General features: G+C 44.2%; 2 protein-coding genes across 2 annotated transcripts in view; one reads left to right on the top strand and one right to left on the bottom strand.

Annotated features, from left to right (window-relative positions):
• The window catches only part of myo10 (myosin X), a 123,161-nt gene extending 104,217 nt beyond the window's left edge, over window positions 1–18,944 (top strand). The window contains exons 22-41 of the mRNA XM_084008800.1: window positions 1,743–1,849; window positions 1,944–2,174; window positions 2,649–2,688; window positions 3,385–4,338; window positions 4,582–4,702; window positions 5,441–5,684; window positions 6,343–6,438; window positions 7,631–7,724; window positions 8,831–8,886; window positions 9,383–9,525; window positions 10,054–10,245; window positions 10,405–10,562; window positions 11,419–11,542; window positions 12,586–12,883; window positions 13,024–13,231; window positions 13,478–13,614; window positions 13,716–13,836; window positions 14,739–15,215; window positions 15,432–15,623; window positions 15,784–18,944. Coding sequence (XP_083864926.1) covers window positions 1,743–1,849; window positions 1,944–2,174; window positions 2,649–2,688; window positions 3,385–4,338; window positions 4,582–4,702; window positions 5,441–5,684; window positions 6,343–6,438; window positions 7,631–7,724; window positions 8,831–8,886; window positions 9,383–9,525; window positions 10,054–10,245; window positions 10,405–10,562; window positions 11,419–11,542; window positions 12,586–12,883; window positions 13,024–13,231; window positions 13,478–13,614; window positions 13,716–13,836; window positions 14,739–15,215; window positions 15,432–15,623; window positions 15,784–15,894 — 4,104 coding nt within the window. The 3' untranslated portion in view covers window positions 15,895–18,944. The remainder of the gene's footprint in view (window positions 1–1,742; window positions 1,850–1,943; window positions 2,175–2,648; window positions 2,689–3,384; window positions 4,339–4,581; window positions 4,703–5,440; window positions 5,685–6,342; window positions 6,439–7,630; window positions 7,725–8,830; window positions 8,887–9,382; window positions 9,526–10,053; window positions 10,246–10,404; window positions 10,563–11,418; window positions 11,543–12,585; window positions 12,884–13,023; window positions 13,232–13,477; window positions 13,615–13,715; window positions 13,837–14,738; window positions 15,216–15,431; window positions 15,624–15,783) is intronic.
• The window catches only part of basp1 (brain abundant, membrane attached signal protein 1), a 360,963-nt gene that overhangs the window by 174,124 nt on the left and 166,800 nt on the right, over window positions 1–20,039 (bottom strand). The window lies entirely within an intron of this gene.

The raw sequence follows: 20,039 nt of genomic DNA, 5'->3' as shown, positions 1-20,039 counted from the left end.
GTTCCTTCTGCTCTGAGCCCCTCCACCACCACTGGGGTACGACTTCCCCTTTCTTACCTTTCAATAGAGGAGTGTTCATCTGCCGTGACGGCTTTAAATGCTGTTGCAAAGTCTACTACAACCTGGCCCAACATCGGGGGGGTTGTGTATGTATGTGTGTGTGTGTGTGTGTGTGTGTGTGTGTGTGTGTGTGTGTGTGTGTGTGTGTGTGTGTGTATGTATGTGTGTGTGTGTGTGTGCTTGGGCATGTGCTGCCTGTTTCCTTGTTAATTAACCTGCTTGTCAGTGACATCGGAATCACCCCGGCGGGTTTACATTTCCTCCTGAAAATCTCATTAGTGCTTCACCGCAGAGGATTCAACTCTCTGTCGCTCTGCCAACCAACAACACACACACACACACACACACACACACACACACGGTGCATCATTCAACAGGAGAAAGGCAATCTGTACCCCCGTAGCACCGTGACATTTCCCCACCGTCTCTGTCGCCCGAGACCACATCCCCTATCTCATTTTCCTCCCTCCCTAATCGGATTAACCCCCGGCGTCCCTCAGTGGGCCCCGGCTCTTTATCAATGGACGACAGCTTGGCTCCTATAGCGTGCAGCTGCACCGAGCGCCTGTAACATGGGCCTTTTCACAGAGAGATGTAGCCGAACTCACCGGCTGCAGTAATCTGTGGTCTTTTAGCAGCGTGAACAAAGAGAGGAGGAGGATCTGGATTTGATTTAAGTCGGCTGCTTTGTTCGGCTCTCTTCTTGTCTAAGGGAAAGTGTGTTAAATGGTGATGTTGTAGGATAAGGAGGGACTGTGTCTTTCCAATTGGGCTCACTTTTGAATTCATACTGTGTGTAATAAAGTGTGTGTAATGGTTGTGTTGAGCAGAGACTGGGAGAACTCTGTGATCCATGAGTTTACTATTTTAATTTCACGCAGCTGTCTCTATTTCTCATCGTGCCTGTTCAGTACATCAGGACGTGTCATCAAAAGTATCTAATACATTTATAAAATTTTCATATTAAAATGCACATGCTACAAACAAGTTTTAAATGTGTGAAGAAAACATGAAAAATGGTTCAAAAAGACAAGTTTGACTGTAATCTTATACCCTGCATGTGGATCACAAACACCGTATCACCTTGATCTCTGATCTCTGTATGAGGCGTCACACGCGTCCCGTTCCTCGAACCTGTTTGCTTTTAAAACTCAACCAGATGACTCCAACACACGGCATCAGGAAAAGACCGTCTCTCTGAAAAGTTACGATATTTGAGATCAATGTTGGCACAAAAAATCAGTTCATCGATTACTTGTTGACGGTTTAAATTCTCTGGTTTTCAGTAAGGATTCATGCATTTTGAATTTTTAACAACTTTGTGACATTCATCCTCGAAACATCAATGCATTAACTGTTAATGACCAGAATCATAAGTTGTAGAAATGTTGTAGAAATAAGAAATTGGCTTGACAATCACCGATGTTAAATATCAACTCATAAACATCCATGTAAACCTTCATCTCAGCTCAAAGCAAACAACTCAACTGATCAGCATTTTGACAAAAGAAGAAAAGAGTTCTCGTAAATCGTTCTATCGGGGAAAAGTGAATATTTGCAGAGCTTGAATATTAATATCTGACTGAAGTGGATGGAATAATAAATAATGACTCTGTCTCTTTCCTCTTCGTGTCCCTCCTCTTCCTCCCTCCCTCTCTCCCTCCGTCCTCCTCCCGTCTCAGGTGTTTCTCCGGGAGCCTCTGGAGCATCGTCTGGAGAAGCAGAGGGAGATGGAGGTGCTGAAGGCGGCCATGACCATCCAGGCCCACGTCATGGGCTACATGGCCCGGTACGACTCAACATGTCCATCTTAGAAAGAGTTTTGACGTTGGTACAGACCTAAAGTTATTTAACTGATCGCGTCGATGCTGTCCCACACACAGGAAGCAGTACAGGAAGCTCCTGCAGTGCATTGTGGTCATTCAGAAGAACTACCGGGCGTTTTACTGGAGGAGGAAGTTCCTGCTCCTCCGCTGGGCGGCGCTCACCTTCCAGAAACGTCTGCGAGGCCAGCTGGCCCGCCGGGCCTACAGCCAGCAGCTGGAGGAGAGGAAGAGGAAGGAGGAGGAGGAGGAGCGCTGCAGGAGGATGGAGGAGGAGGCGATTATGGAGAGGTGGGCCAGTCAACTTAAGTCTGAATTCTTGTAAATAAATTTGACCATTTGCTGCTCTCATAACATAACAATAACAATAAGTGTGAAAGTGTGGAGTTAGAATGAGCAGCTTTAACCACAATGAATACAGTGGTCCAAATTCATATTTAATATCATGTTATGTTAAATCTACAGTAATCTCAAAATGATTATTGACCAAAAATCCTCAATATAGTGTTTTCAACATCATAACGTAATATAACATATACTGTTGTTGTATACTGTATATATGTTGGATAGATGACGTGTACTTCCTGGCTGACCTTCACAATCTGTATTCTAGATGGGTTTGATGGGATTTTAAAACCATGATGAGACGGGAAATGTAATTACTTGTGTTTTTGGTCAATCTTATCTCTTGCTGTCAGTTTCAGTCAGCTGATGTCTGTCTGTCTGTCTGACTGTATGTCTGACTGTCTGTCTGTGTCTCTGCAGGGAGAGACAGAGGCTGGAGGCTGAGAGACACGCCAGAGAGGTAAGATGAAGCTGATTATTTACGAAATGAACTCGTGATTTTTTTGCAGAGGAGTCTAGTTTCTCTAGGCCTATTCCAATAACTCCTTCTATTTAATTAGATTTCAGTCGGTGAGACACGTTTTTCTTATTATTTTGTAATTGGTTTAACATCTTTATCATGTAGGCAGACAGGCAGCACAAGTTAATTTATTACTATATTTCTCACGCAGGTCACTATTAACTATGATATCTTATGTTCCTTCAATATGTCTTTAGTTGTTGTTTTTTATTGTCGTGCTGGACTGGATCCAAAAAGCATTTGGCCATTTTTGAGAATTATTAGAATTTTTTGGCCCCAAAAAGTTGCGTTTTTCTTAAAATTAAAAAACATAATAGTATTGTTCAAGTGCCGTTGGATTATAATTCTAATTACAGTATTTCCAGTGTGAATTAAGTTTCGGTAACTTTGTAGAGATGAGTCTAGGTAATCTGAAAAAAAGAGGCAATTGCTGTAATGGAATTGTGAAAAATGACATCCATAAGACAGTTTAATGTATCTATTATTTCATTTATATTTGTTTTGAGAAATAGGAAATAGAAATATTGACATTTTACAAGTGTAAGGAAGTAGTTTGCCTGAAAACCACAAGAACCATAAACAAAAATGTAAGTGGAAACACCACATTCCAATAAATATATTTCCGTGCGTCCTCAGGTTGCAGAAGCCAGAAGACTGGAAGAGCTTCATCAGGCCGAGGAGTTGGCCTCAGTGTCTCAACCAGCAGCAGCAGCTGCTGCATCGCCGGGCGGCCTGGAGGAGCTGGAGGCAGCAGAGGCCCAGGATGAGGCGTCTGAACAGGACGAGGCCATCCGCCCTCACGAGGCCTCTCAGGTGGAGGAGATCCTGCGACTCGAGCGTGAGATCCAGTCGCTGCAGAGGCAGAAGGAGCGTCAGGAGCTCTCCCTGACCGAAGCCTCCCTGAACCGCCTGCAGCTTCTCCGTGACCAGGAGCTCAGGCGCCTGGAGGACGAGGCCTGCAAGGCGGCGCAGCAGTTCCTCGACTCGCTCAACTTCGACGAGATCGACGAGTGCGTGAGGAACATCGAGAGCTCCTTAGGAGTCGGCGAAGGGGAGGAGAAGGAGAAAGAGAGCGGACGGAGGAGAGGCAGTGACGAGGAGGAGGTGGACGAAGGGTTCGGGGCTGATGACGAGGCCTTCAAAGACTCACCCAACCCGAGCGAGCACGGCCACTCAGACGGCCAGCGCACCAGCGGGATCCGGACGAGCGACGACTCGTCTGAAGAAGACCCGTACGCCAACGATGGCATGACCCCGCCGCTGCCGCCGACCACGCTGCTTCACCAGCCGTTGCCTTTACCGCCGGTGCCCCCCGTCTGCCACAGTGCCTCATCCAGCGGGGACTCCACCTACAGCCACCCCAAGGCTTCGTCCGAGGCTCAGTCCGATGACCTGGTGGAGCTCATCCCGCCAGACGAGGATTCGGACTATGACCAGGATGACTACGATGAGGGCGCCATCCTTTCAAGTGGCAGTGTGGCCTTCTCCAACCCTCGCAGCGGCCAGTGGTCTCCTGACTACCGCGGCTCAGTGGGCACCTACAACAGCTCAGGGGCGTACCGCTTCAGCTCGGAGGGGGCTCAGTCCTCGGTGAGTCGGGTCTCAGGTTCTAGAAGTCACTGTTAGAAGAGCGTTTACAGCTACACCGTTGTCAACATTTATTACTTTTCCATTAGTGGGAAAATCATTTTAACTCGATGTAAAAATGTGTCTCTGCTTCACATTGTCTTTTTGATCCCAACTGCTGAAAGTATTCCACATCTAACAGTGAATACATTTCGTTTTGCTTACTTGTGCGTCTTCAACGTCTCACTCCTGGTGGTTTTCTTCCAGTTTGAGGACAGCGAGGACGACTTTGACAGGTTGGACACCGATGACGAGCTGTCGTACCGGCGGGACTCCGTCTACAGCTGCGTCACGCTCCCATACTTCCACAGCTTCCTCTACATCAAAGGTACCTCCTTCATTACAGCAGTCGGGCTGCAATCCGTGGCAAGTCGATACATTCTGAGTCGGTATTCCCGACTTCACGTCCTGTGCATTTGCTCACATGGACACCGGCAGCAAACGGATGTTTTTATGGCAACTCTACGGAGGAGCTACATTAATGACTACGCCATTAGTGAAGACAAGCAGTTTGAATACAACAACTAGAGAATCCTATGGGGAATAGACATTTTTAGGATCCTTCGGGAGCCCTGATAACAGAGACGGGAGGAGGCTAGCATGCTCACAAAGAAGCAGAAATGAACAGAAATGGAGATGGCAGCTACAAGCGTGTTACAGCAGGTTTCACAGACACTAAATACAATACTACATAAAGTCAAAAATGTTCCAACGTCAGGTATGGTTATCTTGGCAAACTCAATAAATCTTGGCCGAGACACGGAAAAGTCGGATTTCCACGTCGGCGACTGCAGCATGGCACTACTTTGAGAAAATGTAAGAAATGACCGTCTGTAGTAGAGGGGTGTTAGTTTGACTTTCCTTGAGAACTTTAACACTGAAACTAGAGAAACATCCATGGTCACCGATCTTGTTGAAGTCTGAGAGCTGCTATGTTTTTTTTTTTTAAATGGTTGGAGGACGATTTTTCTTCCATTAAGTTCTATTGAATGCATCAAATGTCATGTGATAGCTTCCGTCCCTGTGTCCCCGCCGTGAGTAAAAGCGTCACCTTCTCCTCCACCAGGCGGCCTGATGAACACGTGGAAGCGGCGCTGGTGCGTCCTGAAGGACGAGACCTTCCTGTGGTTTCGGGCCAAGCAGGAGGCTCTGAAGCAGGGCTGGCTCCACAAGAAGGGAGGGGGCTCGTCCACGCTGTCCCGCCGCAACTGGAAGCGCCGCTGGTTCGTGCTGCGGCAGAGCAAGCTCATGTATTTTGAGAACGACGGCGAGGAAAAACTGAAGGGGGTGCTGGAGATGCATAATGCCAAGTGAGGACGAATTACACTACCTGAAAAAACCTTTGTATAAATTATCCACAAACACTGGTACAATAACGGCAGGGATTGTAATCAGGTGTTGGAAAAGCTTATTTCCATTGTTGCATATATATTTAGGACATACTTTATTCATGTGTTTTTATGACATAGCCTTTTTTATAATATTAGTATTATTACGGTGTGCTAGATTATTAAATTGTATTATGACATATTATACTATTACTTTTTTTACACCTTTTTAATGACATACCATACTGTGATTTTGTTATGCAAACTATGACTTTCTATTACATACTATACCATGATTTATGTATTTATACACCAATTTTAATGGCATGCTATAGTATGACTTTTGTCATGACATTTTCTATAGCATACTATGCTATGGCATCTCTGACTTTTTATGGCATGCTGTACTGTGATATATTATATATATTTGTTGCATGCTATGCTACATTTTGTTTTATAACATACTATACTAGGGTATTTTTATGGCATAGTATACTATGACAGATTTGCTTCAATGTTTAGTATAGCATATTATAAATTTACATTTTATGATGAGCTCCAGTACAATTTGTTGTATGGCATATTACACTGAAAGTTTGATGACATTTTGTTTATTATTGTTGTTTCTTGTGATCTACAGAGAAATCATTGACAACACTGGTAAGGAGAATGGAATCGACATCGTGATGCCAGAGAGGACCTACCACCTGATTGCCGAGTCTGCCGAGGATGCCAGGTAAAGAGTGTGTTTGTTGCAAAAATAAAGCTACTCCTCGTAGCAATTTATTTAGTTTTATATACCTCCATCATGAGAAGGAGGTATTGTTGCTATGGGGTCGGTGTGCCGGTTGCCCCTGACAACACATTGATTTCCTCTCAAAGGGGCAGTTTACTTTGTCCATATACCTGGTCCTAGCCCTGGCAGGAAGATGAAGAGTGTGTGTGTGTGTGTGTGTGTGTGTGTGTGTGTGTGTGTGTGTGTGTGTGTGTATGTGTGTGTGTGTGTGTGTGTGTGTGTGTGTGTGGCTGTGTGTGGCTGTGTGTTGGCAGCAGGTTTACAGTACAAGTCTCTCTCTCTCTCTCTCTCTCTCTCTCTCTCTGTGAGCCAACATCAGCTCCATTAAACACACATGCACACACACGTTATTTACTGTACAGTATACTGACAAACATGACAGTAATAAGGATGCATAACTCCAAAAAGGTAATATCTTAGGTCCTGTGTCTACCTCTCTCCGAGCACGAGTGCATTTCTATCAATTATTGTCAATGAGCAGAGAGGGAATGCGGCCGTCTCAAGACAAAGTGTTGCACCCAGCTTTTTTCTGAGAGCGACGCCGTTCTTGTGCGGCCGCTCCACAGAAAGCCGTGGTGACGTCACTGTAGGAGGACGGAGGAGGAGCTTGTTTAGGGTCAGACAGAAACGATCAGAACAAAGAAAAGCCCATAGTGGGAACAGATCGGCCGGGCGGACAGCGAATGTTGCTAGAGTGTGAATTTGTTAAGCGTGGATCTATGTTGTCATGGAAACATTTACAACAATGAAGTGCTCCCCAGCTCCCTGCGTCCACCAGGGGAAAAAGCTCTTTGTGGACACAAGCCCTTACAGTTGAATTTCTCCACCAGACAAAAGTCTGTTTCATCCAATGAAACGTGTTATACATCTGAGAAACAAAATACTCCTCTTGTGTGCTAAATTCAATGTTTTTAAGTGTGACATGTAAGTGTCGAAACAAGTAAAGTAAACAAGTACATAAGGCTTCAAATATATATAATACTCTGTCCACTAACACAGGAAATGTTTCTGTTTCTCTGTTTAATCTCGACACAATAATATCCCACTTAGTGAAAGAACTTCAACCAAATGGTTCCAAAATGTATGAGATGTCTTGATGATGATGATGATGTCGTCGTTTCCATGGTTACAGTCAATGGTTCAGCGTGCTGAGTCAGGTCCACACCTCTACAGAACAGGAGATCAGAGAGATGCATGATGAGCAGGCCAACCCCCAGAATGCTGTGGTGAGTCCTGTTGCACTGTGGGAAATGGAGTTGTATCACAGTATGCCTGTAAGCTAAGGGCCTGTGTGTGTGTGTGTGTGTGTGTGTGTGTGTGTGTGTGTGTGTGTGTGTGTGTGCGTGTGTGCGTGTGTATGAAGGTAAATCGATGTCAAAACACTTAGAAAGACGCGCAGCAGCGTGTGTGTGAACGCATGGTTACTTTGTTATGCGTGCGTGCGTGCGTGCGTGCGTGCGTTGTCGTGCGCAGGTTGTATGTCACGCGTAACAAGAAGCTGCGTACATATGAAGCAGCGTGCGCACGTCTGTCTGTCACTGTTTGACAAATGTTGTTACGCGTTCACACGCACGTGCGGTCGCAGATTCTGATGCTGCGCGGCCGGAATTGATCTGCTGTTCGCACCTACTCCGCGTAACTTGAACGCGTAATGTAGTTGGCCTGTTCATTTCAGTCAACCAGGGGAGGCAACTACATTACACGCTTATGTTACGCGGAGTAGTTGCGCACAGCAGATCAATTCCGGCCGCGCAGCATCAGAATCTGCGACTGCACGTGCGTGTGAACGCGTAACAACATTTGTCAAACAGTGAGAGACAGACGTGCGCACGCTGCTTCATATGTACGCCGCTTCTTGTTACGTGTGACAGAGTCTGCGCACGTCGTTTCCGCGTACATGTGAGCGCCTGACAAAAATGTTAAATTATCTTCATGCGAGCGTTAATGCGTGCGTTCGCTAAAAAACGCATGAATGTTACGCGTAGTTACTCCGCGTAATGTGATCACAGGCGTGCAGCAGCCATCACGCGTGAACGTGCGCGTGAACGCGTCACCATTATAAGTCAATGAGGAAACTACATTACACGTCAGGCGCTGTGTGCTGCACAGGCGTCAAAGCACGCGGGTGTGACGCGTTCAGTTGATAGTTGCGCAAGTAATATGAAACGATTCTGACGCCATAGCGTGTGTGTGTGTGTGTGTGTGTGTGTGTGTGTGTGTGTGTGTGTGTGTGTACTTGAGATAATTGGTTTCCACGGGGCACAATAAGGTCAAACTCGTTATCCAAACGCTGATCCCCGTCACTGATCCCCGTCTCTCCCCGTCTCTTCAGGGCACGTTGGATGTCGGGATGATCGATTCGGTTTGTGCCTCAGATAATCCAGAGAGGTGAGGACTTGCATCAAACATCACACCACGCCTCTGAACACACTCTGTTTCACACACGACAGCAAAGTGGAGGAAGCAGGAAGTGTTACATAAAGAGGTTTAATTGGGCCTGATATCCCTCAAAGCCCTAACAGCTCATGTAGGTTTTCTTTGTTGGTCTCGTTTGTGGCATATGTCGTCTGCAGAGTCAACCTGCTGTAAAAAAGTCTAAACTACTCAACTTCAACATTTTCTTTATTTCAATTGCTAATGCAGGCATGCTAACATTAGTGCTACAGCTGCTGTGGGGGTTTTAGCTTTCAGGCTCAGATAAGCACCTTGGTGACATCGTAGGCCTACATCACTCGACTGACCAATGGGGCAACTTTCATCACTGACTTACTTACATTCTTACTCAGCCACAGGGTTTTATGACATACCAGACTACAAATCTGTGTTGTATGACATGAAAATCATGTTCGATCTGATCATTAACTGCAAATCTGAACCATCACAGGCCAAACTCCTTCGTCATGATCACTGCGAACCGCGTGCTGCACTGCAACGCCGACACGCCCGAAGAGATGCACCACTGGATCACTCTGCTGCAGCGCTCCAAAGGAGACACCCGCGTCGATGGCCAGGAGTTCATCATCCGAGGTGACAACGCAATCACTCGACGTCCTTTCACTCCTCGTGCCTTTTGAGGAAAAAGTCCCAATGCATTATAGGCAGAAAAATGGATCACTTTTACAGCAGCAGAGCGACAATTCACAGATGTGAACAACATTAGAGGAGCATCTGTTTGATGTGGAAGCTGGTGACTTAAATGTATCCTCAAATATAGGATAAGTAATGATCAGTTTATGTAGAAGTGTATCCATATGTGCTACTTGAACCAATTCCATCAACATTTGAAGAATCTTTATGATATAAAAAGCATTTCAAACAACTCAAACTTGAATGATAATGTTGAGGTAATTAGGCTTAAATGGAAAAAAAATAACTAGCTTATTTTACGGATTTTGCAGGATTATTGCACAATAATTTGCACATTCAACATTTAGGGGAAATTGGTGAGGATGGACTGCATTTATGGGGTTTCCCAACAGGGGTTTTCATTGTTACTGCAGTGTCATGACACTCAATTCTAGCAACACTAGTGTCTGATTCCTTTATATCCACCAGGCTGGTTGCACAAAGAGCTGAAGAACAGTACAAAAGCCTCGCTGAAGCTGAAGAAGCGCTGGTTCCTGCTTACCCACAATTCCCTGGACTACTATAAGAGCTCAGAACGTAACGCCCTCAAGCTGGGAACGCTGGTGCTGAACAGCCTTTGCTCAGTGGTTCAGCCGGATGAAAAGGTCTTCAAAGACACCGGTAAGGAAAGGACATAATAATACTCACTTTATTCATGGAGGAATTAAGTTGAAACTACCTTTTAAGCCACGAGCATGTCGTAACAGGACATGGAAACAGTTGCCATGTCATTTATCATGACTAAACCTCTCCTGGCTCTTCTTGCTGTCCTCCTGACAGGCTACTGGAACGTGATCGTGTACGGCCGTAAACACTCCTACCGTCTCTACTGCAAGCTGCTGAATGAGGCCACACGTTGGGCCAACTCCATCCAGAACGTCATCGACACCAAAGCTCCCATCGACACGCCCACCCAGCAGCTCATCCAGGACATCAAGGTAGGGAACTGTTTGTGTGAAGCTGTGAAGATGGAGCGTTATTGAGGAAGCCAGGGCTCCAGAGTGACCATTTAGGGTGCACATGCGACCAAAAATCAGTGAAGTGCGGCTAAATATCGCACCAGAAGGGGAAAGGATAAAAAAAAATGTTTTAACATTTGATTGATGATTTAACATGCATATGTATTAATGATTCTAAGTGAAGAATGCAGTAAGGGAGGAATGTCATTGTTTTATTTGAGAGGCTATTGTGCTTGAATAGCTGTCACTGTTTTAATGTTCATTTGTATATCATGTACGTGTTTTATATAGTTCATACGTATGGCTGCTACCTTGGCCAGGTATAAGAGATGTTTGATCTCACTGGGACTTCCTGGTTAAATAAAGGTAAATTAAATCAATAAAATAGGCACTTTTTAGGCACAATTGAGCAAAGAAAATAGTTTGGGATTATCTCACCATCCCTTTTTATGTGAAGGGTTGAGAGAGGATATGTTAACTTTGATTGCAGACTCAAGTTCCAGATAAAACAAACAAAACAGGACATTACATCATACAACATTACTAGGTGGGCAGGACACACAGGAACATAACAGTCTCTCATTGAAAAGGCATGGATGCGCTTAGACTGAGAGGAAACTGGAGCTACATGCAAACTTCACACAGCAACGGATGTAAATTGTGACTGTAGCAACCATCATTCAGATTTGGTTGACTTTGCTACATTGATGAACACACTCCTGAGTTCAAAGTCAGACTGCACTGAAGCAAACACGGCAGGCCTCGTTTTCACCTTCACCCCAGTAGACGCTCAGATAATCAGACAATTGAAGTCAGACTCCTCTGCTCTCTGCAGGAGAACTGTCTGAACTCGGAGGTGGTGGAGCAGATCTTCAAGAGGAACCCCATCCTTCGCTTCAGCCACCATCCGCTACACTCACCGCTGCTGCCGCTGCCCTACGGAGAAATCCACCTCACCGGTGAGTCACACAGACGGAGACAAAAACAGGGAGGACTGAGATATCAGCACATCAGTCCAGTCTGAAGCTGTTTTACTATAAGAAAATACGTTTCTGACATTTATTTTCTTTGTCAGCATGTTATGTAGCACCATTTGTTTTATCATTTAAAGAGGACCTATTGTGCTTTTCGGCTTCTTCCCTTTCCATTAGTTTGTTATATACCGTTTTTTGTTCATGTAAAATGAGTGTCGAAGCCTAAAGTCCACGTCCAAAGGGAGTTACTGTCCCTCACAGAAACTCTGAACTGATTCAAATGCATTTGGTTGGGCTTTTTGGGAGGGAGGGGCAGGAGCAGGAGTTCTGGTTGCTTTAACCTGAAAGACAAGCATGAGCCAGAAAAACAGCACAATAGGTCTTCTTTATGGCAAACATTTTAGATTCAGGAATTTAAATGTTTATCACATCATTGCTTTATTGTATTATTACATAATCCCTGTTTCTCCGTTATGCGATGGAGGGAGGGTTAGGTTTGACTCAGCTCACTGTGATCCTTTCAGTTGCTTTACATCCATTTGCCCACTGCCTTCCATAGTCTTTGGGCACACACGTGAATATGGATGCACCTATTTACCAGCATTTGTTTAAATGAATTAGAGAAATTGCCAATGTTTGTGTTGTTCTGTAGTATAACAAATGTTGTTATTCTCAAGGCGCATGAGTTTCATTTTAAAGATAGAAAAGATGGATTTTTGGAAACTTGTATGTATTGATTTAAATGCAGAATTAACTATAAACAGCAAGGTTGTTAAATGTTTTAACAGGGTACATATTTTTGCCACCAGGAAGGCAAAGTTAGATTGACAGCTTTTTAAAGGGAGTTTGGTGGTGGCCTCTCCTTCAAGCTGCATGGGTGAGGCTTCAAAAAATAAGAGAAGCTAGCATTACTTACCTTGGTGTGAGTCAAGTCCCATTGCTGACCACAGACACAGTGAAGTACTATAAGGAGCTACATGATCCCAGACCATCCATCACATCGCTAACCTCTTCCCTCTGCTCCTCAGCTCTCAGAAACAGAAGCTACACAACGCTGCAGTACGAAGCCCTCAAAGTGTTCAGCTCTCTGCAGCACCTGGAGGGCGTGGCCGACCCGGTTCCCATCATCCAGGGCATCCTACAGACCGGCCAGGAGCTCAAACCGCTGCGGGACGAACTCTACTGCCAGCTGGTCAAGCAGACGGTGCGGCCGCCGCAGCCCGGCAGCCCTGGGAACCTCTGCAGCTGGAAGATCCTGGCCTGCATGTCCTGCACCTTCATCCCAACCAGGAGCATCCTCAGATACCTCAAGTTCCACCTGAAGAGGTATTGGCATGTTTACAGAGATGGATGGAAACAGGTTTTAGGGGATGTAATGAAAGCGTTTCTTTATAGATTCATCGACAGATTGTTGATGACAGAATGTTGGTGTTAGCTCTTATATTGACCAATCGTTGTCGACGCAGGACACGAGAGCTCCTGCCCGGCTCGGAGATGGATCGCTACGCCGCCTTCGCCCTCGACTCCTTGAGGAAGACTCGCACCAGGGAGAACGTCCCGTCCCAGGAGGAGATCCGCTCCATAGTGGCCCGGCAGGACATGAGCACCACCGTTCACTGCCATGGAGGAGGCTCCTGCAAGATCACCATCAACTCACACACAACGGCTGGAGAGGTGGGTGACAGGCACCGGTATTACACATTTATCAGCAAAAACAAAGAAGCCATGTGTCTGGAGTTAATTGGCATGTTGAGGGCAATTTAATGGTTTCCTCAACTGTCCTGTAGTCGTATATCTGCAGGATTTTTCCAGTTTGTTTCATTTCATCTGATCTGCACATCCTTGAAGACTGAGTGGTGGATTATGAGGCAGCGGCTCTAAAAATAGTGCTGATTGTTTGGATCTCATTCTGTGTGTCAGGTGGTGGAGAAGCTGATCCGAGGCCTGGCCATGGAAGACAGCAGGAACATGTTTGCTCTGTTTGAACACAACGACACCACAGAGAAAGCCATCGAGAGCCGCACAGTGGTGGCCGACGTGCTCGCCAAGTTTGAAAAGTAAGCATCATGCTGTCTATTTGCGTTTGTTCAGGATTGTGTCAGAAGCAGACAAACCCTTTTGTCTTCCGGTCTTCATGAAATCTCTCTCTGGTCTCCAGGCTTTCAGCCAGCCCAGACGAACACAACACAGGCTGGAAGTTTTACTTCAAGCTCTACTGCTTCTTGGACACGGACAATGTTCCCAAAGACAGCGTGGAGTTTGCTTTCATGTTTGAACAGGTAAGACGACATTCAAGCCAAACAATTAGTTTCCTTTTGTTCAGAGCCATCAGACTGACAGATGATCCATCCAAGAGAAATATCTAATCTGCACCCACCATTAATAAGTTTCAGCTCATAATCATTTTCCTTATTGATTAACCTGCTGATTACTTTCTCAATAATTTGGTCTGTAAATGGTTTCCAAAAGCAGAAGATAATGTCTTCAAATTCCTCATTTTCTCCAACCAGGAGTCAAAATATCAAAGATATTTTTGCAAAACACATTCATGGAAATAATATTCACTGGGTTATATTCAGAAAAAGTATGTCCCTACTAAACTAAAAAGAAAAATGAAAATTGTGAAGGAAACTTTTTTTTTTTTTATTATTACTGGAAAACAATATATAAACACATACATATACATATACACATACATACCTACAATCAAGCATTTTTGCTTTTGTAACCTTTTGTACATTTGTATTATCAAGATAAGGAATAATAATCTAATTTTGAGGAAAAACAAGCACCAAATCCTGTCTCATTCTTAAATCTGATAGCGTCTGCCTTTGAATATTGCTGTTTTTACAGTTTTTTATATTTTAACTAAGGTTCTAGTAAGGCAGCTTTGTGTTGATAGAAACAATGATGCAATTGACCTCTTTTTATTGAAATAGGAAACAAAGGTTGTTTTTTTTTACATTTTTATATCCCTGAATACAAGGCTTTGAAAAAATTTGGATTTTGGTATTGTATCATAAACTAAGTATCATATTACAACCAGAATTGCTCTGCTAAAGTCACACTTTATAATAAATCAGTCAGCTTGTATTATTCCATTATTTTTGCACTTTGGAAAAAGCTTACTGAAGCAGTTTTTCTGGAATCTGTCTTACATTTGTCTGTCTGCTGTCTACAGGCCCATGAAGCCGTCATTCGTGGTCAGTATCCGGGCCCCGAGGAGACTCTTCAGTTCCTGGCTGCCCTGAGACTTCAGTACCTCCAGGGCGATCACAGCCCCCAGTCAAACGTCCCTGAAATGTCCCAGGTGTTCCCCATGGTGCGATTGCGGGCCCGGGTGCAGAACTCGGCCAAGACGTTCGCCCCAGGTACCGGCTCGGTGGCAGACCGTTCGGGGACGTCGGAGAGGAAACGCTCCAGCTTCCTGGAGGGAACGCTGAGGCGGAGCTTCAGGAGCGGTTCGCTGAGTCGGCAGAAGCTGGAGGAGGAGAACAGCCTGGAGGCATGGATGAGAGAGGAGGCGGCAGCGGTGAAAACCAGCGTGATGGACAAGTGGAAGAAGCTGCAGGGTATGAACCAGGAACAGGCCATGGTGAAATACATGACTGTGGTGAAGGAGTGGCAGGGACATGGATCCACGCTGTTTAACGTGGAGGTGAGGACAGAAATATTTTTATCATATTTTTAAATGTATTTATTTATATAATTTTCTAACAAATAACATTTCAAGCGATTGGTGTTTGGAATTATTGGACTGTATTTCAGGAGAAAGAAAATAATTTAATGTTCTAAGATTTCAAATTAAAATGTGAATCTGACCAAATGTATGAAAGGCCTGCCCTGATGCTTGTTGTTTCTGCCTGTCATTTAGTCTCGAGACGGTGCGTTCCCCTCCGAGCTGTGGCTGGGCGTGAGCCGGGAGGCCATATCGGTGTACAAACGAGGAGAGCCGTGGCCTCTGGAGGTTTTCCCGTATGAACAGATTCTCTCCTTCGGAGCTCCACTGGCCAACTCTTACAAGATCGCAGTTGAGGGCCGAGAGCTGGTCTTTGAAACGCAAATGGTTCGTACAACAGGATGAATTGTTGGTTTCTTGATGTTAAAATAAACAACGTGAATTTTTGAAGGATTTTAGGTCACACCAGCACTTTGAAATCAATTTACAACGTTCATATTCACATGTCAAAGCCTTTAATCTTGAAACATCTTCCTCTCCTCTGCAGGTCATGGACATCGCCAAGCTGATGAAGGCCTACATCAGCATGATCGTCAAGAAGCGCTACAGCAACTGCCAGTCCGTCAGCAGCCACGGCAGCCAGTGTAGCGCCTGGTGAACCCCGCCCTTTAACCTTTGACCTTATGGCCACTTGACGGAGTGCTGCAGAGGGTCAAGCGTGGCTGTCGCTGGCCGTGCGTGGACTCTCAGGAGAGAGCAGCTCGTACATGTGACATGTCAGACTGACTCCATGAACGCTGGAGACGAACCACAATGCTCTTAACATTATAGTTTCATTCCAAAACATTAAACATCCAAACCTGATGGATCGTACCTTTACGGTAGCAATCATTTCAAGTTGGTAGCTGTTATAGGAGTCCACAAGCGTCCGTTCTGCTGAAGGTCACAGAATGATTGTTCGGTCAGCTTTTCTGAATTTTCAAAACTCCCAACAAGCTTGTAATTGGGTGCAAACTCACAAAGGCTGGAAGTTCCCATAGGGGCAGGAATTGATAAATCAACCTCAACATTCTTATTTATAAGTGAAGTCTTATTTCAAAATGTGCTTCCTGAAGCAATTAAGGGTTCAAGCACCTTGAGTTAAAGGTTTTATCGCTGGGATGAAATCTACAGAATTACAGGTGAAACAGGTTATCCCTTAAAATTACACAATGTTGTGTTTACCAGCAAAGCCAAGAACCGTTTCCAATATCAACATAAAATTGCATTAAAGACAAGTGTCCCACAGTGTCGGCAAGAACCTAGTCGTTTCAGGACTACAACAAATACACAATATCCATCCATTGTCTACCGCTTATCCTGTATTCAGGGTCGCGAGGGGGCTGGAGCCGATCCCAGCTGTCATTGGGCGAAGGCAGGGTACACCCTGCACAGGACGCCAGTCTATCACAGGGCCAACAAATAGAGACAGACAACCATTCACACTCACATTCACACCTACGGGCAATTTAGAGTCACCAATGAACCTATCCCCAATACACAATATCACAAAATATATACGACAGAAACAATTCATCAAAACTCTTCCTGCTGAGACCAACTGGACTCCTGAAATAGCCAAATGCAAAAAAAAAAGCAACAAATTCAACGTTTCCACTGTTTGTCAGACCAAAGAAAACCTTCTCATTTTTGTCAGTTGACTCTAGAAGTGCGGATGTGTCTTGTACTGGAATAAAACAGTTAATTTCTTCCTGATGCTTATGTGCCGTGACACTACGAGGACTGTTGCAGGATTGAGCTGTTTGTTACTGAGGTTGTGTGTGTGTGTGTGTGTGTGTGTGTGTGTGTGTGTGTGTGTGTGTGTGTGTGTGTGTGTGTGTGAGGGAGAGAGAGTTTTAAGAGAGGTGTGTCTACATTTCCGAATGTACAAAAGAAAAAAGCAGAGAGGATGAAGGAAAGTAAATAGTTAAGCTTCAAGCCTTTTCCCTCTGCTTTCAAACACTCTGGGACTTGACCTTCTATACAAGGATGGTCCGTTCACTGTAAATAATATGCAAGTGTACTCCGTCTCGAGCATTTCAAGTTTGTGATTGATTGTTTTGATTGATTTTGATGATGATTTTGAAGGCCACACAAGTGCCTGTTCAAAGTAAAAGCAGGACGAACTGAAGTCAGAAGTAGACTTTGTCTTATCGATGCCACGCTTGTTTCTGTGTAACCAGAATCTGGAAGGTGCTCCCATGTTCCCTTTAACTACCAATGTACTTTTACACTGCAGAATCTGTCCAGCTACACAAGTCATTCAAGCTAAACCCTGTTCTTGTGACAAATCCTTTCATTTCTAAATGTCTGCATCCGTTGGGTAAGCGAGTTTTCTGTCTCTGAAGCCCCACAGCTGCAGCGTCTTGCAGTTTGGACACTCGCCAGAAAAGCAACAATTCTATCTCATTCCCCTCCCCAAATCAAAACCGTGTAGTAATTAATGTCAAAGTGATATTGCTGCATGAGCTTGGACAGGGATGTTGACTTGAGAACAGTTTCAGACTGAAGCTGGTCCCAAATTTCCAGAGAACTAAGGTTAAGCCATAAGGCAATCTATATATGGTGTAAAATGAAGACATTTGTCCACACAGTTTGTTCAACTGTTTATACTGAATAATCTACATTTTAATTGTTTTTCAGACTTTTGGCAATGCTGCAAATAATTTAGCTTGATGGCTTTATGGCAATATTAGACTATTATCTGATGTTTTTGTTATCCTCTTTGCCACATTTGTACAGAAGTACATCAGCCATTCCTAATAAGGAAACAGGAATGTGTAAGAACACATTCAATCAGCCACTGAAATGACTTGCTGCTGTTATTGTTAAATTGCAAATGTCATCTATCACTTAATGTAAACTTTAATATTTTGAGCTTTGGCATTCATTTCTTTTTAAAGTTGTTTTTTGTTGCCCTTTTACCTTCATTCAGATAGGACAGCGTGGGGGGTGGGGGGGACAGGCAGAAAGGGTCATCGATTTTTCTGCATTGACCACCAATGGTCACCTTTGCTATTGTGCGATTGTATTGCACTTACAAATGCAAAAAAAGCCACAAAATATTACTGAAACCTAGAAATTGTCATTTTCATCAAAGCCTTCAGATATATACTGCTTTAAAACGTTGTGCAGTGCCCCAACTCGTAACTTAGACTGCAATGAGAGAGAAACATCGTTAGCAGAAAGTGGTGGCTTTCGATGCGATCAATCCGATGTTAGCTTGAATGGCTTGCTCGGTTGGACGTTTTGCAGTGTAACATTCCTACGACGTTTCGCTGGAGCTCCGCGGGCGGCAGGTCCATCCAAAGACGCGTGTGCAGGTTTCTTCCACAGTGCCTTGTTGTATATTGTGTACACTTATTTTGTTCTCCATGAGCGGTGTCTTTTTTTCTTTGATATAATGTGCAATGTTATATATATTCTAATCATGTGGCTGTACATTTTATACTGCAAGTATTTGCCTATTTTTTCTCCTGAATGATGACCAGATGGTGGTATTCTCAAGACAAATCTTGTTGTATTTTTCTCTACACAACCATCCAACTGACAGTGGATCTTTGACACAATACAGATATTTTGTTTGGTGTTTTGTTTTTAATCTTTGTCAGCTGTGATATGTATGGAAAGTATGATTCTAACAATAAATGATTACATATTTCATCTGAAGTTGCATTTACTTAACTTTTTCTTTATTTTACACTCATTTAATAGACTAGTTTTTCTACATTGTTGTCAAGTTATTCTATATATTCTAGAGGTTTTCTGCTCACCTTTGATTTTAGGCCTCAGAGTCAACCAATCCGGGCTCATGGCACCGAACCCTTAACCCCCGGTTCCTTTGTTGGAAGCCCAAGGGTAAACCGGAGAACTCTTCAGTTCACAGATATAGTATTTATTCAGGTAAAGTATGGCAGCACTGGGCTCGGAATCGCTCCCACAGGATCTCAGTCAGAACGAGCCCCGTTTCCGGGTGCTGGTTACATTTTATCTTCTTGGGCTGGGTCTGCCCCGTACAGATGTTGGACTTTCACACAACCGAGTCTCACTGGTCAGTTATCTCTGAAGTGAACTTACGGAAATGTAATATGAAACATCTATGTCCTTCAGGCGTGTATCTATTCTAGCAAACCTAACTTTCAGATCAAAGAGGGCCTTGAAGATTCAATGGGTTCCGGCTTATCAGGTCACATCACTCTAAGAAAATGTTAGCAACCAGTAAGTAACATGAGTTCGTTGAAACTGTACGAATCTAAAATGTGCAAGTTCAATCAGATCTCTAAATGCACAGACTGTTAAACTGCACAAGTTGATGATAGAGAAATACAGTGGAGCCATAAGCCAGTGGCAAGAATTCTGGTCTCAGTATGAAACTGCTATTCACAATGATGTTCTATGTAAAAGAGAGAAGTTCACCTACCTGAAGTCATATCTGACTGGGGCAGCAGCCAGAGCTGTGGCAGGAATTACTATGACTGATAACAATTATGATGCAGCAGTAGAATTGCTTCAGAATTGCTTGGAAGAAAAGACATGGTAATCAGCACACATATGTGCAAGCTGCTGAGCCTAACTCCTGTAAAGAAATCCTCAGACATCGGAGCCTTGAGACATCTGTATGAGGAATGTGAAATACAGATATCTGGATTCCTTAGGAATTCACAGTGATACATATGGATGCCTGCTATGCCCAGTGCTTTTGCAGCTCATACCAGAAGACATAGCACTGGCTTAGACACGCAGGTCGGACCTCAATGATGAATG

This window comes from Eutrigla gurnardus, assembly GCF_963514095.1.
Source record: "Eutrigla gurnardus genome assembly, chromosome: 4".
Taxonomy (NCBI): Eukaryota; Metazoa; Chordata; class Actinopteri; order Perciformes; family Triglidae; genus Eutrigla; species Eutrigla gurnardus.
Note: the sequence above shows the minus strand (reverse complement) of the source record. Positions and strands in the feature narration are given on the sequence as shown.